This window comes from Otolemur garnettii, unplaced genomic scaffold, assembly GCF_000181295.1.
Source record: "Otolemur garnettii isolate 467f Iridium unplaced genomic scaffold, OtoGar3 scaffold00001, whole genome shotgun sequence".
NCBI lineage: Eukaryota > Metazoa > Chordata > Mammalia > Primates > Galagidae > Otolemur > Otolemur garnettii.
In genome coordinates this window covers 32,316,571-32,342,643 of record NW_003852396.1, presented here as the reverse complement: position 1 = coordinate 32,342,643, position 26,073 = coordinate 32,316,571, and the positions used below count along the sequence as shown (strand labels likewise).

General features: G+C 34.2%; 2 protein-coding genes across 2 annotated transcripts; both read left to right on the top strand.

Annotated features, from left to right (window-relative positions):
- Positions 1-3,403: 3,403 nt before the first annotated feature.
- On the top strand, positions 3,404-4,348 carry LOC100941388 (olfactory receptor 52M1-like). The gene has a single exon (XM_003781411.1). The coding sequence runs from the start codon at positions 3,404-3,406 to the stop codon at positions 4,346-4,348; it is 945 nt and encodes a 314-aa protein (XP_003781459.1).
- Positions 4,349-12,583: 8,235 nt separating this feature from the next.
- On the top strand, positions 12,584-13,525 carry LOC100941072 (olfactory receptor 52K2-like). Its single transcript, XM_003781410.3, has one exon. The coding sequence runs from the start codon at positions 12,584-12,586 to the stop codon at positions 13,523-13,525; it is 942 nt and encodes a 313-aa protein (XP_003781458.3).
- The last annotated feature ends 12,548 nt before the right edge of the window (positions 13,526-26,073 follow it).

The following is a 26,073-nucleotide window of genomic DNA, read 5'->3' as shown; positions in this document are numbered from 1 at the left end:
TATATGTCCAATATATACTTATTGAAGACCTAATAAATGAAAGAAAGTTATTTATAGACCAAAATATAAAGTTTATTTTGGGGATTTTGTGACTCCTCGAGGATCTGTGCAGATTTCTGTTTGCCCCAGAATTGCATCTATTTTTAATCTATCCATATTTAAATCTCAGGAACCAAAATATATGTCATTTCTTTTTTTTCAGGAATAAGGAAAGACTTCAATAAAGGGGAAAAGGAGAAAGAAGACTGACCAGCTGTCACCTCAGCTCCCACCCAGTTGCAAAAGGTTTTTATTAGCCTTATCAGAATAGCTGGAATGGGGACTGAACCCAGACCAGAGTACTGACAGGGGCTCCTCTTTTGTGAAGGTCAGCATTATGAGCATATCTTTAAGATTATGGGCATATCTTTAGGGTCAAGGTTGTGTTTAGGATATTTCCAGGAACTCTGGTCTTGAGGCACTCCAGGAATCTGGGGAGGGGATTGCTGGCTTCTAACCTGATTTTCTAAAATGGCTGTACTCCTATCAGAGTTACAAGAATCCTTTTCCCACATTTCCCCTCTTTTTATTTTAAGGAATGGGTTCGCAGAAATCTCTAAAAAACTGCTTCCTGCTGGATGGTGGTACCAACTCTTTTAGGGGTATAGGGAAGTTATTAGGGTTAGGAAGTTTTTGGTGTTGTCTTTCTTGAGCAAATCTCTTTTAAAATTAGGACCTGGATGCCATGTTGTTGGGGGTTAAGCTGCAAATAGTGTTCTGAATGAACTGGATCACGGTTTGTATGAGGAGAGGACTAGGGAGATACAACCTCTGAAGACAAAGACAGAACAGCTGGCAATCCTGACTTACAAAGCTGGCTCCCCTGGGCCCTCCCTCTAATCAAGAAACAATATTATATATAGTCTTCACAATTTCAGCCAAAGGAGCATTTATTCAAGAGGGCTTTCTTTGACTCACTAAGCTTAATTTGGTCTTTTATTATCATTTCTACATCACTATCCTTTTCTCCCCTCTGGGATAAGTTTTTGCCTAATAGATTACTTGATTATAAGTTATTTTATAAAGGTAAAAATAAGCAAACTGTATTTTCATTGCTCAAGTGTTATTCAATACAGTAAGATCAGTGTCCAGCAAATGTTAAAGACTAGAAAATTTTTACTAAATTAATGGTGTTTGAAGAGCACGAGCATGTTGTGATAATTCTGGAAAGCACATTCAGAGGCAACCCTTTACAATTATTGTGAGTATATATTATATATACAAGAATGTGTCTGAGACATAAGAAAATCAGATTCTGCTTGAAGGGTGATGGAAATGGTGCTTCACAAGGTGACCTTCTGATGTGTTTGAGGTGACTTAGAGCTCTTCTCTTCTTTAACCCTCCTACTCCCTGCTTTGTGCCCAATCACTTTATCTTAGGGCTTTTCTGCTGCAAAGACGAATATTCAGTGGAGTTATGAGAAGAAACATACAGGAAGCTGCTTTTCTACGTAAATGTTCTCTCTGACATCATTAGGCCAATTTACCACTCGCATAAATTAACTGCTTTGTGTATGTTGCAGTGTGAACTTCTATGTCAACAAATGAAAGTACGTGATAGGCATCCACCTGCCTTGTAAAATGATCCAAGTCAGAATCAATGTGGATGGGAAGGGTAGTGAGTGTGGTTAATGTTAAGAAATACATTTTTCTTAATAATATTAATATAGATACTCTATTAATTCCAAAGAGCATATGTCCTACCTTATATAATAGAAGTAAATAAATAGGTAATTGGAAATAAACAGCCATTATATATTTTATTTTTAGAATAATTGCATAAACAGTGTGGTAAATGACACCCTCCATGTGAAGATTAGGCTAATCCTAGTTTAGAAGCCACACGGATAACGTCAACATCATGTTCACACAAAGAGAGACTGAGACCATTTATTTCTATTTTGTAAGGGAATTACAATATGGGTTCTGGAATCTTCTGCCTAAAGCAAGGGTCCTTATCATAACTGCATGGAATTTTACAGGGACTCTGTTTATCTCCTCTATTCATAGAAGTCACCCACAGGAAAGAAATCCTGAGTTAGAGCTCCAAGAAAAGCACTTCAAAAGTCCTGTTTCATTCATAAAAAATTATAAGTATTAAGTTTAAACCCAAAGTACCACGTAAATGCACCTCTTATTCTGAGGAATAATTTTCTATATTTTTCATATCTGAGTATATGTTTCATGAGTTCTGAATTTTTGGTAGTTTTAAATTCAGGATTTCTATAATTAGGGCATATATATTACACTGATTCAGCACTTTTGGGAAAACAGTGAATGTGTCTGAAACAAACCTTTTTGGCAGGCATGAGTAGGGGATCAGAAAGGGGAAAACACAAATAAAATACTATGTAAGAAATGACAGTATTTTATTTGTGTTTTTCCCTTTCTAATGAGAATGTAGATGAAAAATGTGACAAGTCATGGGATCATTACCTATAACAGATTTGGTACTGATTTTCTTGATTCCAAAATAGGAGTTTTTAGAAAATATTAATAAAAGAAAATGAAGGAGACGAGTTTTCAATATCCTCCGAATAATTGCTAATGCAACTAGTATTTCTCTTCAGTGGGCAGCAGGAACACTAAAGATAGGAAGAAGCTGAGAAGCATAAAATGACCATATCTCCTATAACTTTCTTTCTTGCTAAATTTTAAAATCACTGACCTTATCTTTACTCTTTTGTTTCTTTTCCGTGGCAATTTTTATTGGCGTTTTCACTAACAGAATACATAAAAACATAGCGTCTGCATAACATAAGCTTCAGCATTCAAGTACCAACATAAAGGTGAAATTCTCACCAACTAACTGAATGCTGCGCCCACTAGTCAGTATTCATTCTTCTATAGTGTTTTACTGTCTCACGTGTTTTACCTATATAAATTGTCCAGAAATTTTATTCCCAGTTCCTAGAAAATGATTTGTTATAGATTATCTGCTCAGAAAATGAAAAAAATTGAGACAGTCTCTGTTGCTACAGGCTAGAATGCAGTGGCATCAGCCTAGCTCATAGCAAGCTCACCTTCCTGGGTTCAAGTGATCCTCCTGCCTCAGCCTCCCAGAGTGCTAGGATTACAGGTGTGTGTCACTATGATACTTGTGATACTATGAAATGATATAAGAATTATCTTTCAGTATTTGTAAGTAAACTGATTTGATAGGTTATTCTATTATTCTTTTCCCAGGGAAATTAAATACTCCAGATTAATGGTAACAACCTGGTAACTAAAGGTGCTTCTGAAAACAAAACAAAACAAAACAAAACTTCACAGTACTTTTTGCTCTCTGGTTCTGATCATATTATCATAGCAACATGGTTTTCAGAAGAACTGATAGAAGGCAAAGGGAACAACAAAAAAAATAATGCCCCCTCTCAACGCTTCTCGCCCCTCCCCTGTCACCTTCTTGCTTCTGGGCATCCCAGGACTAGAGCACCTGCACGTCTGGATCGGAATTCCCTTCTGCTCCATGTACGTGGTGGCCGTGGTGGGGAATGTGACCATCCTGGCTGTAGTGAGGGCAGAGCGAAGCCTCCACGAGCCTATGTTCCTGTTTCTGTGCATGCTCTCTGTCACTGACCTGGTCCTCTCCACATCGACACTGCCCCGCATGCTCTGCCTCTTCTGGCTCGGGGTCCACGACATTGCCTTTGATGCATGTCTGGCCCAAATGTTCTTCATCCACAGCTTTACGGCCATGGAGTCAGGATTCTTCCTGGCCATGGCCATTGACCGTTATGTGGCCATCTGTGACCCGCTGCGCCATGCCACCATTCTCACCCGTGGTCGCATCATCATAATGGGTATCATTGTGGTGTGCCGGGGCATAGCCTTCTTTTCTCCACATCCCATCCTGCTCAAACAGCTGCCCTACTGTAGAACTCGAGTCATTGCCCACACCTACTGTGAGTTCATGGCTGTGGTGAAGCTGGCATGTATGGACGCAGGAGCCACTAAGAGTTACAGCCTCAGCATGGCTTCCATCATCGGTTCTTGTGACGCCGTTCTCATTGCTGTATCCTACGCCTTCATCCTCCGCTCAGTATTCCGCCTGCCATCCCGAGAAGCTAGTTTTAAAGCTTTGGGTACGTGTGGCTCCCATGTCTGCGTCATTCTTGTTTTCTACTCCACAGCTGGCTTTTCCATTTTCACTCACCGTTTTGGGAAAAATGTGCCTGCACATATTCATATTTTTATTGCAAATATGTACCTTTTAGTGCCCCCGTTTCTCAACCCTATCGTGTATGGAGTAAGGACTAAGAAAATACGGGAGCATGTTCTTAGAACGTTAAGGGTCAAAGTTGCTTGATGGCTGGGTAAATACAGGAGATGGTTCAAGAATAAATCCAAACTCAGGAGATGATGAAAATAGCTAACCATTCTTACTCACGTAACTTGAATTGTGTTCATCATCTGAAAATCCATCATCTGAAAATTCTGTTATTTACCAGATGACTATAAATTCCAAAAGTTCTGACTCAAGAAAGTGTGTCCCCTTTCTCATTTAGTAAGTATTGGAGAAGGATTGTTACTCTCCCTCCAATTACATATCTTTGGGAGGAGAATTAAAATAGAGTATGAACAGTATAGAAAAGGAGGAAAGGATAAGTAGACAGTATAGAAAAAAAAATAGAGAAGGTCAGAGCATCATCTAGAGAAGATGCGCTAGATAACAAATGTGAATAGCATATACCTGGAAGTTGAAACAATTTAGATCCATGTATGTGGCTGTAATTTCATGGAAAAACTGATGAATATCATATCACTTCTCTAAGGAGACCAAATGAAAGGATTATTATTTATCTAGATAATGGAGTAGACCAATAATACATAAAGTTAGAATTTGGTATTAAGAGGTGAACATCCTAAAAACAAACATGGAAGCTCCAATTTTGGTGTTGTGCCTGCTCTATTTTCTAGATCAATTTTGATAGGAAAGGAGTGAATTTTATAAACTAAAACAATTTTTTGGAGTGTAATGATGCTAAAGTTGATGGCATGAATCACAGTTTTAAATTTAGTAGTCAAAATCACCAAGTTACAAAGCTATCATACACCTTATGCCTGCTTCATTGGTTGGGTGACTTGGAGTCCAGTATCAAGAGATGTGCCACGAAATTTCTTATCATCAACAATTTTGACATATTCCCTCTTTGTTAATGCCTAAGTACTAAGGACTTACTTCTAGGGAAAGTTAATTGTCACTAATTTTGTAGCCCAATTATCTGTTTCTAAAATTTTGATTATAATTTAAGGTGTATGAGTCTTTTATGGTGTTGATTTCTAAATATTGCTTTTGGCGTACATGTGCTTTCCACCACCCCTTGCTCGTTGTCCTTAGGAGTTCACAGGCATAGTTAAACAAAGACAAAGATCTCTGGATTTACCAAGAGAGATCCATAATTCAAATATGGTTACAGTGTAAAATTTTCTATTTTGTAGAACTTGACATATTTGTAATACTTTCCTTGACTAAAGAACTCTGGATCAGAAATAATTTGATGGATATATCAGTGAGGTTAATTTAGAATTCATAGGCTTGTGAGTCATGTAGGATATTAAACGGCATATAACTTGTAGGAGACTGGTCTCAGATACGATGAATATTCAACTTGTAAGTAAAAACAGGGTGTATTATGAGAGAACTCACTAAAAAAGCAATTGCATCATAATAAAAAAAGAAGACAGAGATTCCGAAAAATGCTGAAATGTGTGTACCATGCTCCACCCATCCTATTTAAGTATCTCACTTTTAAACATTTTGCATCACGATTGAGACTATGGTAATTCTAAGGAAATTTCAAAATATTATGCGCCTGGCCCATATTTTTGCCTAAACAGCCTTCTCAAATCTGACTTATGTTTCCTTTTCCACTGTATCAACCCATGCAATTGTAAATTGTGGTCCTCTAAATATATAAATTTTCATTATGAAAAAAACATTTCTTCTAAAGAAAGAACAAAACATAATGCAGCAGAAGCCCAGAAAGCTACGATTCGGGGGTTTTGTTGTTGGTTCATTTGTTTTGTTTTATCATAAAAACCTGGGCCAGATTGGAGATTCTATTTCACATTTGACTTTTATTTTATTTAAGGATAAAAATCTAAATGAATGTAAATTGAATAATATTAAATCAATGTCAACTTTCAAAGCATGGCTGCATATTTTTTTAGAGTAGTTTTTTTGAAACCACAAAAGTCCTGCCTGTGTTTAACTACATGTGTGCATTTTTCCAGGCATTCTCAGTTTCCTTCTTTGGTCCCATTATAATTACTAATAGTGCCCCATTTCAACATTTTTTTGCATATGGTTTAAAATCTGTTACAACCTTCAGAAGGCCATCAATGACTCGAGTTACATTTTTAACAATTTTAGAATGTTACATTTGTATATGTACATTTGTAAGTTTGAATATGAATATATGTATGTATTCTTTTTTTTATATGTAAGACAGTTGGCAAATTTGGAAAAAAAATACATGCTTACGCAGTCTATAACCAAATTACCATGTAGGACATCTCCCATTATCCCTAGAAAGTCCCTTTTATTTCCTCTCTTGAAAGTGCACTTGTACATCGATGTATTGAAAGTGCACTTGTACATCAATGTATATTTTGTGCATTAGGGGTTGTTTTGGCCAGGTGTGGTAGTTCATGCTCATAATCTTAGCACTCTGGGAGGCTGAGACAGGGGGAGATTGCTTGTGCTCAGGAGTTCAAGATCAGCCTGAGCAAGACTGAAATCCTGTCACTACTAAAAATAGAAAGACTAGTCAGGCATAATGGTCCACATCTATTGTCCCAGCTACTTGGGAAACTGAAGGAAGAGGATTGCTCCAGCCCAAGAGCTTGAGGTTGTTGTGAGCTATGACTCCAAGGCACTCTACCCAGGATAATAGCATGAGACTCTGTCACCAAAAAAAAAAAAAAAAAAAAGTTGTTTTGTTTCATTATTATATTTGCAATTTTTGCTTGTGGATTTACAATTTTGATTTAAAGTAATATACTTTTATTTATACCTATTTCATCCCATTGCTCCACCACTCTGAAAAACACTAAAAGCTTATCATATTATCCCTAAATTAGTTAATTTTTCCTTCTCCTCCCCTTTTGCATCACTTTCTCACCCTTTTCTTCTCCACGTTTACTTCATATCCTCCCTTTTTAATAACTTTATTCACACTCGCACCTTCCCAGTCTTCAGTTTTGCAGTTTCCTTAACGAATAATATTCCTTAATTAGAAGACTTACATTTGTTTCCTTTAACTAAACATTCCTCTTTCTGATAGATGCCTAACTTGAACACACATTCTTATATTTTGTAGGGTTTAGACATCAGGATATTTTTCTGGATAGTCTTAACAGCTTAGTTAAGGATTTAACTTTGATGTTAGACTGCCTGGGTTCAAGTTCAATATTCTACCTTGGATAGCAATATGTAAATTTCATTTATCTTTACTTCAGTTTCCTGATGTATGAAATCAAGTGATAATATTAATAGATTCTGCCTCATGTGTGAGATTAAATGAGATATGTAAATTGCAATGGCACAAAAAAAGCACCATAAATTTATTTTATTTTCCAACTAGGATATGCCTATTATATATATTTTAATGTCTTAGCAACTATGTTATATTTGTATTTTTTGATGTTTATATAATTAATATATTTGATTCTATTATTTTAGTCACATGGATTTGCAAAATATGACAACACCTCAATTTTTTTTTCTTTTCCTGTGGAGTACTTTGCTTCATCTCATGAACTGATGGCATTAATAAAGAGTTTTGGAGAGTAACTTTATCGACTTTCAATAGAAAAGTGATAAGACTTTGGAAAATATTTTCTTATTTTTTGTTAATACATTCATGATTCAATTCATTTCACTACATTTTAATTTGGATTAGATTGGTTTGGATTAATTTTCATAACTCTCATGTTTATTCTTTCTTTATTATTTAATAATTCTCTCCTATATTTTCTTTAGGAGAAATTTGCATGATGAGACAATAACTAAATTAAAATTATTTGATGCCAGATGTATCTGGTAAATTCTAAAACATAATTACTCATCTTACAGAATCCTCTCTAGACATTTCTCTTTGGTAATATATATTTATATATTAATAATAAATATAAATATTATATATTTATATAATACAAGCACAGCTTATGCTTTCAGCATTATGATGGAATGTAACTAAAGGACATTTCACTGGTAGATTTTATTTTTCTTAATTGTGGTAAAATGTATATATATATGTAAACATAATATTTATCATTTAACCATTTTATGTGTATAGTTCAATGGTATTAAGTACATTCATATCTTGGTGCAACCATCACCACCATGCTTCTCCAGGATGTTCTTATCTTTCCCAATTGAAGCTCTGTATTGATTAAACATTAAGTTCTCATCCTTCTCACCCTTCATACCCTGATAACTACCATTCTACTTACTATTTCTATGAATCTGACTACTCTAGGTACCTTATATAACTGAAATCATTCAATGTTTGCCCTTTTGTCACTGGCTCACCTCACTTAATATATTATCTTTGAGGTTCATCTGTGTGGTAGCTTATTGTACCCTTTGCTGGACCACATGGTAATTCAATGTTTAATTATTTGAAGAATTGCCATGCTGTTTTTCCCTAGAAGCTTTATCACCTAACATTCTCACCAACGGTGTTCAACTATTCCAGTTTCTTCGCACCTACACTTGCGATTTTATTTTTTTCTATAGTGGTTATCCTACTCAGTATGGAGTATTGTCTCGTTGTGTTGATTTATATTTCTTAAGCAATATGTGATGTTGAACATTTTTTATGTGCTTTTTGATCATCTGTATATATTGTTTGAAAATATTTGTTTGAATTCTTTATGTGTTTTTAAATCCACTATGTTTATTGTTTTTAGCAGTTCTTCGTATATGCTGGCTATTAAATTATCACGCATGTGATTTGAAAACATTTTGTCATTTTGTGCATTGCCTTTCACTCTAATAGTTACCTCTACACTCTGTTGCACAAAAGTTTTTAATTTTAATAATTTATCTATTTTTACTTTTGTTGCCTACGATTTTTGGTGTCCTATTTAATAAATCATTGCCAAATTAAATGTCATAAAACTTTCCTTCCCTTCTTTTTCTATTTTTTAACTAACAATTATATACTTATTTCCATTACATTTAGGCCTTTGATTTATTTTAAGTAATTTTTAATATTCTGTGGGAGTCCAAGATTATTCTTTTGTGTGTGGATATTCCATTGCAATTCCATTCCAATACCATTTGTTAAAAAGACTATCCTTTCAGCAAAGAGTGCCAATGGTTTTGGCACTTTTATATCATTTATGTGAGGGTTTATTTCTGGGCTCTACAATCTATTATTCCCTTATCCATTTTCATGCCAGTGCAGCATTAGTTTCAATATAATTTCTTACTATGTTTTGGAATTGAGAAGTGTGAGATCACTAATTTTTCAAGATCCTTCTGACTATTTGGGATCCTTTTAGAGTTTCATAAATTTTAGATTAAATTTTGTATTTTTCTATTTTAGAAAAATCCCAATGGTGTTAAGATTTTGATAGGGATTGCCCTGTATCTGTAAGTCACATTGGATGGTATTGACCTTTCAATAATACTGTTTTTCAATCCATGAATGTGGGACATCTTTCCATTTATTTATGTTTCCTTAACTTATTTCAGCAATATTTTCAGCAATTATTTACAAAAATGCAACTGATTTATTATTTTGGCATTTTTTAAATTAGTTCTTTCAGGTTGTTTTTATTTCTGTGTTTGTTTTCTTTCTTTTTTCATGTGTACACATGAAATCTTTGTAATTTTCCACTTACAAAATTATGCCATTGAACATGAGATAATTTACTTCTTCCTTTCCAACTTTAATGCCTTGTATTTCCTTTTCTTGACTAATTTCCCTGGGTAGTACTTTCAGTACTATGTTTAGTAGAAGTGGTAAACCAGGCATTTTTGCCTTACTTCTGACCTTAGTGGAAAAGCTTTCAATATTACACCATTGAGTATGACATTAACAATGGACATTTCAAATATGACTCTTATTATTTGAGGATTGATGGCATCTTTTGGTTGAATCTTTTGTAATGTTTAAGATAAGAGGACAATACTATGCCTGCTTTTTACTAAAATCTCCAATGACTATAATCTCTATCCCTATCACTAATATAAAAGGAATTTGTTTTAGTCAGAGTCTGACCAGATAACAGAAAGTACTTGAACATCTGGTACAGGGCATCCTTAATTCACACAAATTATAGAATTGCTGAAAAATCTTCATTTTACATTGAAGACTTCCAAAAATTATAAACAAGTAGAAGATACACTGACTCTTGGCCAGTGAAACAGAGACAGGCACCAGCACTACAATCATATTCATTGGAAATTAAGAACACAGCAGTCTCCTCTGGTAGGATCTGGAGCCATGGAATAAATGCAGCTGGAGAAAATGAGAAGTATGAAAAAATGGCTTTCCCTTCATCTTTCCTTATATTTTCTTGCCAGAGTCTCTGTTTAACAAAACCAGCAGAAAGAAAGATGATCTCTGGGTGGAGCCTGTGGCTCAAAGGAGTAGGCGCCAGTTCCATATACCAGAGGTAGAGGCTTCGAACTCGGCCCCAGCCAAAAAAAAAAAAAAGATGATCTCTTATTCTTGGAAATATAGCGTCAAAAATCTCACACCTTCTGAAACACAGGGCAGAAAGGGAGAAACATACCTGTAAGAGAAAAAAACTTATCTTTCTATAACATCCTAACCAAGACACAATTATGGATATTCCTAGACATAGAGATAATGCATACTCTGTATTTATAAGCAAGTAAAGTTTAAGGGATTCATAAATAGGAAAATGGTTAAGAAGTTTCATGAAGCTTTAATTGTTTGGGGCTTTTAGGGAGGAAGGACTAAGTAATTCAAGTAAGTTACATGAGAACACCTAGGGGTACATGAAGATGTTAACATGATCACCCTGAATTATTAATAGATTTGTTCTTCCATGATGTCATTTATTCCTTCCATCTCTCAGCACATACATTTTAAAGAAGCATTTAATTTATAATATTTGTATAAAACTTCGTAAGCCCCCCAAAACAAATAAATTACAATAAAAGTGATACAAAGTCACTTTAAGTATCTTAAGAGACTCGGAGTCTAGATATGTTTTCCTATTGGTTTCTAAACTCAGACCTCAGGTGATAAGATACCATAAGACTGAGTCCCTATAAGAAACCAAATTGTACTTGGAGAGACTGGATGAAAGTGATGAAACCATTCATAATTAGACAGAATTCTCATGAGAGGATATATCTAAAATCTATATTATTCCTTTCCAGGCTCTAGTCCCTCAGGATAAGACTTATTAGGACTACTGTTATGTTATTCAGATCAGCTGAATCTTTGACTGGGAAGCAAGGCCATCTAGTTACAGAGGTAAGATAATCAGGATCAAGGCAGTAGAGAGATGGTATTGTTGGGAAAGATTTGATGCTTCCATGAGGAAGCATTTTGGAATCTTGGATGGAAGATATAGGTCCAATGATAATTTTAGTGAATAATCAGACTTTGTAGTTGTCTGACAGGCAATTCAACTTCTTGAATTTACCAAAAAAAAAAAAAAAAAAAAAATTCGGAGAAAGGAGACTCAGTATTCAAGCTGATAAATAACTTTTAATGACCTAGCCCTAGGATTTAGTCATAAAAATCATTGACCAAAATCTTTTCTTATACATAGTTTTAGTCAGATTAAAGGATGCCTGTATTGTTTAGGATAATTGCTATTTGAACAAAAATAATAATTTATTTTCATTTTATATATTTAAGGTATACAACATGATGCACTGACTTATCAATACCTATCTTGATATACATATACAAAATCCAATAAATATTATAGTCATGAAAATTAATATACAGTATCTCATGTAATTAACTTTCTGTTTTGTTTGCTTTTTAAGATTACCTAACACTCTATTCCCTTGGTCAAATATTAGTTTACAGTACAATACAATCAACTCAAAATATTCATTTACTATTAAACAATTCAATATTTAGTATTTTTAGGATTTTTCCAAAGTAGTTATTCATAATTTTCAAGGTACCCTTTCTGATAACCAAGAGTTTTTTTTTTTTTTTTTATAAAGATTTTCTTGGAAAACAAAAAAACTCATGTGAAGTGTATTGTTTGATTTTGAGGAACATATTATACATTCTAAAACACTATGATTGATTATTTATAAAGAACACAGATATTATGTAATCTGAATAGTCATGTTTTCTAGACTTACTTTCTCTATTAAATTGTCCTTTTTAAAAGGATCAGTTCTTAACATTCTTTTTGCTAATTTTATAATCTGTGTTAAGGAAATTATTCAATAGCCAGTTGTGTTTTAATGGCTAGAAACATAACTCCCAGTTCACAGTAATAAGAAATAAGTTGATATTCACATACTTACAGTGTTTGTGATTTTTAATTTCAACAGGATCATGGAATATCCATTGCTCACATAATGTTAGCTTTCAACAGAACCAATCTTCAACCTACCACACTCCTACTACTTGGCATTCCAGGGTTGGAGGCTGCCCACATGTGGATTTCCATCCCTTTCTGCCTGGTCTACCTATTGTCACTGATGGGAAATATTGCCCTTTTGTTCATTGTGAAGACAGACCCCAAACTGCATGAACCTATGTATCTATTTCTATGTATGCTCTCTGTGGCTGATCTGATGCTTACTTCTTCTACACTCCCTAAGATACTCAGCCTTTTCTGGTTCAATGACAGAAAGATCTACTTTGAAGCCTGCCTCATTCAAATGTACCTGATCCATTCCCTGTCTACCATGGAATCTGGTTTTATCTTGGCCATGGCTTTTGACCGCTATGTGGCCATCTGTCACCCATTGAGACATTCCACTATCCTAACACCTACAGTGATTACAGGCTTGGGTTTGGCCATTTTCTTCAGAGGAGCCATACTTCTCAGTCCACATCCCTTCCTCCTGAAGTGGTTGTCCTATTGCGGATCTAATGTCATCTCCCATACCTACTGTGAGTTTATGGCCCTTATAAAGTTGGTTTGTACTGAGACCAAGATTCGTAGAGCTTACAGCCTACTTGTGGCATTTCTGACAGGGGGGTTGGATTTCATACTGATCATCTGTTCATATGTTCTTATTCTTCTAACTGTCTTCAATCTCCCATCTAAAGCTGCCCGCCACAAGACCTTAAGCACCTGTGTCTTCCATGTGTGGGTCATCTTGGTATTTTATACACCAGCCTTTTTCTCCTTTCTCACCCATAGGTTTGGCCGCCACATTTCTCCACATATCCACATTTTTATAGCAAATATATATCTTCTTATCCCACCCATGATGAATCCTATTATCTATGGTGTTAAAACTAAAAGGATTAGGGAGAGATTCTTTAAATTCTTAATCAAATGTTTTTGACTTTACAAGGATTTTAGATTCCCCAGTTCATCAACAAAGATAAAGGTTTACAGGGAGTGATTAAAATGACTCAGCTTTACCATAAAACACAAGAACTTTTTCAGTTAGATATTTTGGGAAGTTATTAGCTTTTACTATGTTCCTTACTATCGTCCTTGCTTTCTTTTAAAACACCTATTTAAAATAGCAAAAAACAAATATTCAGTTAAAGTCCTGATTCATAAAGGCTATTAAAGCTGTTTAGTGCATTGACTTTATTGAACAGTAATAAACATGGAAGATACATAAGAAGCAGAATATAGAGAAACCATTCAATTGTTCTTCATTTTCTAAACCTAGTTTTAGCATAGACTTTGAAACTTATTAAATAATCTCTAAATTTATATTCAAATAATTTTACTTTTGACAAACTCCAATTTATCTTACTTTCATTTACAGATAATTTTTGTGTCCTATCTACTACGTTTATTGCATAGACTTGTGTTATAAAGAGTCTCCCCTATGAAAACTTCTAAAACTTTTATTAGCTAACACAGGAGGTTTGGGTAAAGTTTGTCTATGATATATGAATAATAATCTATACTTCATGGTTGTGACTTTGATACTTAAGGAAGATAACATACATTAATAACTGAAAATGCTTAACTCTAATTTTCATTTTTTATAATAAAATATTCTAATGTCTATGCATATGATTTTAAAAAGAAACATAATAGCTATGTGAGAATATATAATAAAAATATTGACATATATACTTGTACCTGAAAAATCAGAAGATATAATAATCAGATCATTACATAACAACTGAGCATTGTATATTCTGAATATTAATGCAAAAAACTGAATATAAATTCATGAATGTCAACTAATACTAGTTTATTTTGTTCCTCAGATACCATGTTAAATTTTCTTTCTTTTCTGTTGGTGGTAGAATTTTCTAAAATCGTGAATAACATTTGGTAATGGTTCTAGTGCAATAACATACAGTATTTTCTAGGCATGTGTGATAATTGTATTTGTAGACTATCTGGTGTGTGTTTGCATGTTACAATAATGCAAAGATAATTTATGATTATAACTAAAGCAAAGTAAAAATCTGCACTAAGAATAGCAATGGCAAACCAAAGTAAAATTCTACCCAAATATTTGAGGAAGGGGAAATAGGAAGTTAGAAGAAATTATTCATGCATTGCACAGGTTTTTCTCTGATTTCTCTACATAGACTCCAGTGGTGCCCCCCAAACATTGTGACAATGACTGTACCACCCGACTAGGTTACACTGCCCACTGCATGGAAAAGAGCCAATGCATTGCAAATCGTAGAGGTGGCAGTGGAGAAAAGGTTTATTCTGAAGAGCATTAAGGGGGGATGGGAGAAATAGTTCAAGTTTGGCTTCCTAAGAATCTGGGAGATAGGTTTTTTAAGAAGTTTGATAGTCAGGAGGGATAGTTTATTTTGCTAATTGGCTAAGTTTAAGACAAAATTATAAGGGTATAGAAATTATCATGGGGTCTGGAAATCATAATAGGAGTATGGAAATCATATTCTTCTATTGATTCAGTTCCTGGAGTTATGAATACAGATGAGTCAGTCTCTTGGTTTAGGCTGCTGCTCTGAGTCAGTTAGTCAATCCACTTGAAGACAGGGCCTGGATGATATTTTAGAAAATACCTTTAGAGTTCCAAATGGTGATTGTTAAGGATCTTTACAACCAGCAGCTGTGTGACACCAGAGCAACAATTATAGAGAAGCAAGCAAAGGGACAGTGACTATTATCAAGCAAAGAAGTGGAGAGTGGCTGATTATTAACACCATTTTTAAGCCAGTTCTTTCACTGATTTTGGAGCCCTTATTCTGTTTCTCCCCTTGACCCCTTTGTCAATTTAAAAGAGTGTTTTCTAACATGGCATGTACTCTTCATTTCATCCTGGTTGTCCTGTCAGCTCAGAAAGGATGTGTCAACTGAAAGTCTCTGTCCAATGTACTCCCTGGTGTGGCTTGACATGCCTCCCTGGAAAGAGCTTGGATGGATTGCCTGTGAAGGTGGCAAATGGGTTTTCTTTTTCTGGTTTCTTTTCACAAAGAACATTCGCCTGGTTTTGAGGACCCTATGTTTGTTAGTGGTTTGACTTTCAAGTCTTTCTCTGACCACCCAAGAACCAGCTATTTAAACTCCAATGTGCTTTCCATTTCATGACAATGACAAAAATGACTAAAAGTGATCCAAAATGCCTCCTAAGGATCAGCCTTGTCCCCATTAGGGACCACTCATAGTTATCATGCTTATTTTAGTATCTAAACTCATCCTGGCCCACTCTTGATATTTTTATTTATTTATTTATTTGAAAAATAGAATAAGTGAACACCATACAGCAAGAGAATGCCAAAATGAGATACATCTTAGCTACAATTGTTAGGCTTGCAATTAAAGAAAACCAGAATATTTCACCCAAAATAGACTTTTAAAAAATATTTTGCTTTCGTATGTGGGGAATTCTGGGAAGATGGCTGAATGGGAGCAACCCTTGGCAGAGGCTTCTGAGCAGATGAAGAAAAACTGGACAGAATCAGACTCTATGAAACCAAAGGTGGGGAGTCAAGAAAGTTTAGCAAACTTTAACTCCAAGGAAAAGCATTCAAGAATCAGACTCTATGAAACCAAAGGTGGGGAGTCAAGAAAGTTTAGCAAACTTTAACTCCAAGGAAAAGCATTCAAGAATCAGACTCTATGAAACCAAAGGTGGGGAGTCAAGAAAGTTTAGCAAACTTTAACTCCAAGGAAAAGCATTCAAGAAAACAAATTACAGGTACAACTGTGTGAAGATACTTTTTTTTCTATTTAGGCTGCTTGTGCTACCCTAGTTTTACTTTTAGTTTCTACAAACTTTTGCATCCGATTGGTCCGTCCCTCAGTTGAACTTTCAAGTTCCACTGAGTAAGGAACCAGGCCAATTGGCTTCAGGAAACCAGGACCCAAACCACAACATTTTTCTTCCATTTAATATCAAAACATTTGCTTTGTAAAATAATGGAAAATGAAGAAAGAAAAATAACTTGCAAATACACTATACTGACAGAAAATATGTGATCTTCCTTTTACAAGGAGAGATTTTGGATATACACAAATTACATAATTTTACATAAATGTAAACAGACTATATTTATTGTTTTTATTTTTTTACACCTAGCATTTAGAACATTTTTAATTTTATCCATTCCTTACATATTATCAAAAGCCTTTCGCCAGTTAACCAGTGTGACCAACTTCTCTATTCCTTCACTTTTACTCAAGAGAGGATATGAGTTTTTAAAATCACTTAAAATTCAATACATATTTTAAATATGATTATATATTATTTATTTTCTACTTACTCAATTTTACTTTATGACTATGAGTAATTTATGAATAACTCCAGCAGCAATATCTAGTACTTTATAAATGCAGCAAAATATCTCATTCTGTGGTTATATTAGAATTTATTCAATTCAGTCTTTACTGTTCAGCATTCCAGTTAACAAATTTATTTTTGGTTCTTTCATTCACTTATTATAATACATTTTATTTTAAGTTCAATTTTAGGCTCACATAAAAACAGAAGAGAAACTATAGAAATTTCCCATATTTCCCCTGACCCTCCTTCACCATCCCACAGCAGGGTAGTAAACCATTATAATCAATGAACTTACAATGGCCTAGGATTATCCTCAGAGCCCATCATTTACATTGTGGTTCACTCTTGATATTGTAAATTCTGTGATTTTGACAAATGCATTATGGTATGTATTCACCATGGTGTTATCATGTAGAAGAGTTTCCTTGCATTAAACATTTTCTGTGCTACTTTTATTCAGCCCTCTTGCCTCTCAAGCCCCTGGAACTCATTGATATTTTTTATTGTCTCCAAGTTTTGTCTTTTCCAGACTGTCATGTAGTTGCAATCACATGGCATTAACCTTTTCAGATTTCAGACCTGAATTGTCCTTGCCAAAAGCTTTTTTTGCTCTTCTTGTCCCCCTAACTTTCTGTACAGTTGTATCTTGTACAACACGGGCTACCTGAACCAGAAAACCCTTAGAATTCTTGTTATTTTCTAAAGCTTCCTTGTTTCAGAAATAAATCATGTGACCAGTTAAATCATGAATTAGTATATTATCAAATCCAGTTTGTCTTGGCCAGAAAACCTCATGCTCATAAGCTTCTGCCAACAGACTCTGCAAGACACCCAGAAGTTAAAGAGATCAATACCTTCTGATACCCTCACAACCCACTTGAAGACTATGGAAGGTTAGGCTCATTCATTCTTGAGTATGAGAAAGTTTATCAAATAACAGCTTTGATGGTTCAGCAAAATAATGTGACAATGAAAACTAACTTCAAATCGCTTCTATTTTAAAATCACATTTTGGCTTCTCATTTATTTAAAATAAAGCCCCAAATCCTAAACTATTCTAAAATATCACTACATGAAATATTTATGATGTAAAAATTTCTTTGCTATTCTTATTTCAGAGGGTCCAGACAGACAGAAATTCTTTTAGGCCCTTGACCCCGTCAAGTTTATTCCCACCTCAACATATTTTTGCTTACTCTTCCTTTTTCTTTGTACCCTTTGACCAAAGATCTTCATGACATTTCTTCATATATTGGTCATCATTTAGTTCTAAATTGATAAGTCAACTATTCATAAGGGCTTTCTTTGACCAACCAACTTAAGGCAGTAACACCAAATATTTATTAAAAAGTTACCCAATTTAATGCTCTACAGCACATGGTTTAAAATATTATGATCTAAATCCTCTCAGTAGAGAATAACCTTGAGAGGAGGGACAGTGTTTGTTTTTTCCAATGTTGTTTATGAAGTATTTAACATAAAATCAAGTACATAATAGGCATTTAATAAATATTTATTAAGCCCAGCACAGTGGCTCCACCTATAATCCCATCACTATCAGAGGCCAAGGTGGGTGGATCACCTGAGCTCAGGAGTTTGAGACCAGCCTGAGCTAGAACGAGACCCCAACTCTAAAAATAGCTGAGTATTGTGGTGGGCACCTTGTAGTCTCAACTACTCAGGAGCCTGAGGCAAAAGAATCACTTGAGCCGCTCTCTTCTCTTCTCCCCCCGCTCTCTCTCCTCCTCACTCTCCTCTTCACTCTCCTCTTCACATCTCCTCTTTTCTCTCCCCGTTTCTTTCCTCCTTGGTGCTGTTCTGCAGCCTCCCTTCCCCACCAATAAAGACCTTTCGTACAAAAAAAAAAAAAAAAAAGAATCACTTGAGCCCAAGAATTTGAGGTTGCTATGAACTATGATGCCATGGCACTCTACCCAGTGTGATGAAGTGAGACTATGTCTCTAGAAAGAAACTTTCTTTTTTGAATATCAACTTTATAATCACATGCTTATATGTGCATACATTCATTACTTTGTTGGAATAAATTCTATCTCCATGCTTCTTAAAGGTATAGGAATTTTTATGAATATATGAAAAATAACTTCTACATATGTGCTTTCTATGTTTTTTTGTATATGTGCATATATGTATATACACAAAGGCATGTACATCTGTGTATACACAGGAATACATATATATGAATGTATATGTAAGAATGACATTTAGGCACATAATATGTATATATATAGAGAGAGAGACAGTGGGAAAAAAGGAGTTTAAGAGGGAGTGAGGGAGGAAAAGGTGTGTCTAAATATATTTTGATTGTTTAGGATTGATAGACAGTATCTTCATCCTGATGGGCATACCTGGTTTAGAAGACTTTCACATTTGGATATCTATTCCTTTCTGCACAGTGTATGTTGTTGCCCTCATGGGCAACATGGTCATCCTTTTTATCACCAAAACTGAGACTATTCTTCATGAACCCATGTTTCATTTTCTTTCAATGTTGGCCATCACAGACCTCATCTTGTCAACCTCTACTCTTCCTAAGATGTTGGGTATCTTCTGGTTCAATTGTCATGAGATCAACTTTCATGCCTGCCTCACCCAGATGTTTTTCATCCATGCTTTCTCTGGAGTGGAGTCAGGCCTTCTTGTAGCCATGGCCCTGGACCGGTATGTGGCAATCTGCAATCCTCTGAGACATTCATCTATTCTTACAAATTCTACAGTGGCTCAGGTTGGCATAGCAGCACTTCTACGTGGGTTAGTGCTAATGACACCACATCCCTTTCTGGTAAGGAAGTGGCCATATTGCCGGACCAATGTGGTCCCCCATACATACTGCGAGCATATGGCCGTGGTGAAGTTGGCTTGTGCAGACACTTCTATCAGCAGTCTTTATAGTTTGGCAGTCATTGTCTTAATTGTTGGGACTGATGTGATGTGCATCTCTCTGTCCTATGTGCAGATTCTCCGTACTGTGTTCAGCCTCCCTTCTCAAGATGCTAGGTTGAAGACCCTTAGCACTTGTGGGTCCCACATTTGTGTCATCCTCACTTTCTACATCCCTGCTCTTTTCTCCTTCCTTACCCACCGTTTTAGTAAGCATATACCTCGCCACACCCACATTCTGCTGGCAAACATGTACTTGTTGGTGCCTCCTATGCTGAACCCTATCATCTATGGAGTAAGAACCAAACAGATCCGAGAATGTGTTCTACAATTATTCAAGATTAAAGTCAACTGAGAATTTTTGGTGGGTCCTTTATTTCTATTTATTCCTACCCTCCTCTCATTACTCATATAAATTTGTTGGATTCTATGATCAGTAAGGCCAGGAAATAGAATCTTAATTCTTACTACTACTATAAGTGGAAGTTGTATACAATTCACCTAACCCATTTTAACATGTGCAGAACAGATATGATGATCCCTATCCCCTAAGTAAATTAGTGTTTAGCATTTTTCTAGCACATTTAAGCACTCAATAAAGATAAGATTATTTCAGTATCATCTTTTCTCTATTCATGTGTTTATTTAATGTCTTTATGAAACACATTCATTAGCATATCTTATAAGATTAAGAAAATAGGAAGGTATTTATGAGTGTGTAGCTTATAGGGGAAGGATTTGAACATAAATACTTCAGATGACAATCACTTAGAGTTTGGTTGGTTCGTACTATAATCATAACCATAAGTGAAAGCTAATGAGAAGTAGGAAGAAGGGAAACGTGGCAAGTCATATGGTTTTCATTTGCAACTAATGAGGAGGGTGCAGTGTAGGAACTCTCTTGAGCATAAATATAGACACTAAAGGGAATTATTTGTACTGCTGGTGCAAGCACTAAATAGTTTTCGAGTACGTGAAAATCCAGAAGATTCCAAATTTGTTGTTCTTGCTTTTTTTTGTCCTTGCAATAAATACTTAATAAGCATCTATTTAGTACCACAGACTTATTCAGGCTTAAAATATGTCATCAGATAAAACAAGCAAATTTATCTCCCTTAGTATAGTTTAAAACTAATAAAGAGCAGCGGTAACAGTAGATAATGTAATTTTATTATTCATAGCTTTTCTATGATTATTTTCTAAATAATGCTATAAATTTGGCTAACCAAATATTTAGCTACATCCTACCTAATTTTATCCAATTGATGATTTTTTTCTCTATTTATTCTACTAAGTACTTACAGATGAATTTTGAATCTTCAAAATATATTTGCTTTCAATGTTATCAATTTTCTTTCCTCTAATTTAACGCCTTGCAAACAAGCAAATGTGCATTTCATTTGGTTATGGCTTTTTGGAGAACTATTTTATATTTGTATATCTGTCTTTGTCTTATGCTAATATAGCCATTTCAGTTTCATTTCGGACACTCTTTCTAGGTAACATATTTTCCATCTTCCCTCTAAATATACACCACATTTTCAGTTTCTATTCATCCCTTGATGAATATTTAGATTGAGTCCATATCTTGACTATTGTGAATAATGCTGTGATGAAGATAGGAGTGCAGGTCCCTATTCAAAAATCTTGATTTTAATTTCTTTGGACAAATACTTAGGGCAGGATTACTGAATAACATAGTAGTTCTATTTTATTCTATTTTTTATTTTTCTAGAAACTTCTATAATGTTTTTAATAATGGTTGTACCAATTTGTATACCTACCAACAGTGTATAGAGGCTCCTTTTCCTCCATGTCCTTACCAACATTTATCTGTTTAAAAAAAACAATTGCCATGCTAACATGTAAGTGATATTTCACTGTGGTTTTGATTTGTGTTTCCCTGATGATTAGTAATGTTGAGTTCCTTTCTATTTACCTGTTGGCCTTTTTATGTCTACTTTGAGTAAGTGTCTCTTTAGTTACTTTGTTCAATTTTAATTGGGTATTTGCTTCCTAATTTTTCATTTAATTACTTACTATTGAGTTGTATGAGTCCCTTATATATTTTGAATATTGACTTTGTTTTGTTTAGCCAGGTAATTAATTTGGTTGGATTCAGAACACAAATCTTATTTCTCTTTTTTTTAGTAGTTTAGGATCTTCTGAGTCTTCTCCATGTTTGTACCAGTCAGTTTGAGAGTTGCAAATGGCATATGTTGTAGTTAAGTTCTCAGTGTCTTTGCTATGTTTTATTGGGTTATGCACAGCTCAAAAGTAAGCTCATGGCTTATAACAGGTCATACAAAGAATTTGGGGATCATTCTTCCTAATTTTCTCCGTATCTTCTTGTTAGCAAGGACCATGTCTCACATTACCATGACTACATAAAGTTTCTGTCAGAATTCTAGCCTCATACATCACCTTGGTATCTGAAGTTTCATGTCTGGATGCTGTCATTGGTGAGGGGTCAATAGGAAAGAAGAAAAAGAAAGAAAGAAAGAAAGAAAGAAAGAAAGAAAGAAAGAAAGAAAGAAAGAAAGAAAGAAAGAAGGAAGGAAGGAAGGAAGGAAGGAAGGAAGGAAGGAAGGAAGGAAGGAAAGAAAGAAAGAAAGGAAGGAAGGAAGAGAGGAGGGAGGGAATTTGTGTACATTTTCAAATTCATGTCATCTTTTTGTTTTTCTCTATCTCCTTCCCTTTCTCCCCACTTCTCTGTCTTCCTCTCTCCTTCCTTCCTTCCTTCCTTCCTTCCTTCCTTCCTTCCTTCCTCTTTTCTCTTATTATTTTTTCAAAATAAACTGGCCTAGGGAGAAAGCAGTGTTTAAGTTGCTTGAGCTGATCTATGACTGGGACATTGCTTTCAACCAGGTCCAGTAGATAAACACAGGAAAAACAGGAGGATCTTCCTATTACTCCCAGTTCTCAGAGACCTTGCCCCTATTCTTTTGACCAGAAAATGATGGGACATATCTTCTACTTATTGTTATCTGCACAACCTGCATAACCTGATGTATCTCCACTGGGTGCTTGTCTACTAATAAAAGGAAAGAAGATAGGAGAAAAAAAATTTTTAGAATCTTCACAATGCAAGTCAGTTCTTCAATTTCTGACTACCTGATTCGTAATGCCTAATTTGCTAAATTCATAGAATCCTTGGGTAGATGAATGTTTATTTAATTTTGTACATATTTTAGTTTCAATGAACAGGAGAAATTAATTGTAGGGGATTCATTGCATCTTGGCCAGACTGGCATATATTCTTAATGTACATAAAGTTTTAAGTATGCATACAATGTTATGTCTGGACATAAATGCTACAGGGAGAAATAAAGCAAAGGGGTTGTATATGTGGTAAAAGGTATATTTATTTATAAGGCTGTTAAGGAAAGTATAATTTAGCACATGGTTTGTGAAAAAAGATTGGAAGATAACAAGGGGTTTAACAGGACAACTTTCTGATAAAGAAGTATTTTAAGCAAAGGAAATACCAAGACAAGAACACTAAATTTGGCACTGTCCAAGAAATGAAAGAAATAGAAAGCCAACATAATTGCAGAAGATATAAATGAGATAATAGAAGGGGAAAATGTTGAAAGATATTTCAGAGACCTAGTACATGTAGAATATCCATGTAACTTTAAAGTCTTTGGCTTACACTTTGAGTAAATAATGGGTGATATTGTGTGATTCCCTTTAAAATTTTTTTTTCTTTACAACAAATTAAATATCTTTAAAGTGTGAAATGTAACAATTTTTTGTCACATATGTCTGCCTGTCAAAACTATTGACCATAGATAGCTTTAGCTCCTCAAATTTATTCATATACGTTAGAAATATGAGTACGTACTTATCAGCCTTCTCTGTAACCCACCTTCATTTCTCAGACAATAACTACTCAATGACAATTTTTATTTTTAGAATCTGTGTGCATATATATGTATAATCCTAATATATGCCTCTTTTTTCTGCTTTATTTCATTAAACATAATTATTTTAATATTCACCCATATTGTTTTGTGTGACACCAGTTTATTCTCCTATAATGCTGAATGGTATTATATTATACAGATATGCTTCTGATTGTCAAACAAGTCATAATTGATACATACTTGGGTTGTTTTCAGTTGGGGATATGATGAATAAAATAGCTAAATAATTGCGTACAAGACTTTGTGTGGATATAGGGTTTCATTATTCATGAGTACTATGTAAATATCCATAGGCATGAAATAGTTTTGTCATAAGTATATATAAATTTAGATTTAGGAAACTAATCATTTTCTTTTCCAAAATAATTTTAACATGTACATTTCCAGCAGCAATAAATGTCAGCAGCCCTTGCTCCACATCTTGAACACTACCTGTTATAATCAGTCCTTTAAAAACTGGACATCATACTAATGTTTATTATAAGCCATTGAGGTTTTAATTTATATTCCCTGATTACTAATGGTATTTAGCATATGTTCATGTGCTTATTTATATTTCATATATTATTTGAAGTAGTGGTTAAAATCTTTTGCCCACCTTCACTGGATTCTTGCTGTTTTTTAAAATTTAATTTAAAAACTTCTTTGTGTTATACTGAATGCCAGTAATTTTCAGACATTTGACTTGTGACTATTTTCTTGTAGTCTGAGGTCTGTGTTTTCATTCCCTTGATACTACTTAGAAGAGCTCTGAATTTGCAGAAAATGTGTTCATTAATTTTTTAAATCCGTTTATTGTCATTCTAATATAATTTTTATAGAAATTTTATAATTTTAATTTTGCATTTAATTTTTGAACCAGTTTTGCCTTATTTTTTATGGCATGTAAGGTATGAATTGAGATACATATTTTTTAATATAATGCTCCAGTGGTTCCGAAACTAACAGTTGTACACTGAATTACCATAAAAGATTGTTGAAAATACCATATGACCATTGTACATTTCTATTTATATATGTCTTCAACTGCTTTAGATTGTGCTTTTTAGTTTTCTTTATGCTGGTCTATACAGTTTGTGGTAAAGTATGTTTTGATTTTATATCTTAAGCTATTTTAAATATTTCTATTTTGCTTCTAATATGTCAATAATATAATAAATATAACTGCGTAATGATTTGTATTCTATAAACTTAAACTCAGGAATTAGTACTGATAATTTTTGGTAGATTTCACTGGACTTTGTACATAGAAAAAACATGCTATCTGTAAATAATGTTTAATTCTTTCTTTACAATATCATTAGATTTCATTAGACTTTGTACATAGAAAAAACACACTATGTGTAAATAAAGTTTAATTATTTATTTACAATATCAATGACTGTGATTTCTTTTAACTTGCTATAAGCATTGATTAAAACTGCTGGTACAATTTTGCATAGATGTGATAAAAACAGACAGCCTTGCATTTTTCCTGACTTTAGAGAGAATCATTTAACCTTTTATGTTTAAGAATAATGAAAGCTATCAGCTTTTGATAGGCATTCCCCTACCTAGTTGAGGAATTTTTCCTTTCTTCTTAATTTTATGACATTTTATCAAAATTTATTTTCTGCATCTTTGTGTACAAAGTATGGTAAAATACTATGATTGATTTCAAAATGCAAAAATTTCCCTTTTGTTTTTAAGATAAATGCTTTGGGGCCATAATATATAACTAAATTTTATTATATGATATTTTCATAAATTTTGTTAGTCATTTTTATAACCTAGTTTAAGAAAAAATCTGATATTTAATTTAATTTTAATATAATGCCTTTCTTTGGTTTGTGTATTATTGTGGAAATGACAATAGGGAATGAGTTTGCCTTTTTCAGAGGTAGAATTGATAGATAGGTAACACAGAGATGGTAATAACTCTCTGCATGAAATTAAGAAATATTATCTGGATAGAAGTAGTATTGGCAGACAAATAGGTAGCTAAAGGACAGGATTACAAAATATTGAATCATAAGTCAAACACTGAGAAGAGTTCCATGTCATTAGAATCTTCCTTTTTATCAAACTTCTTCATAATTTTACTAGTCCCATAGAGAACATCATTGTCCCTACATGTTCAAGAATCTCATTATGTCTCTAATGAGGCCCCAGGATCTTCTGTCACCCCCATAAGAGAAACAATTTAATCTATGTATCATCAAGTGGAAATCACATAAAAGAATCACTTAGTGACCATTAGGAGAACATAATAACGGCTTAGCAGATGTGTGAGTGCCCATTTATCTAGTGTCAATTTTGAGCAGACTGTGTTCCATACAAGCTAAAGAA

What these genes read in the sequence shown, in the direction of transcription:
- LOC100941388 (XM_003781411.1), top strand. Translation starts at nt 3,404, where the DNA reads ATGCCCCCTCTCAACGCTTCTCGCCCCTCCCCTGTCACCTTCTTGCTT.
- LOC100941072 (XM_003781410.3), top strand. Translation starts at nt 12,584, where the DNA reads ATGTTAGCTTTCAACAGAACCAATCTTCAACCTACCACACTCCTACTA.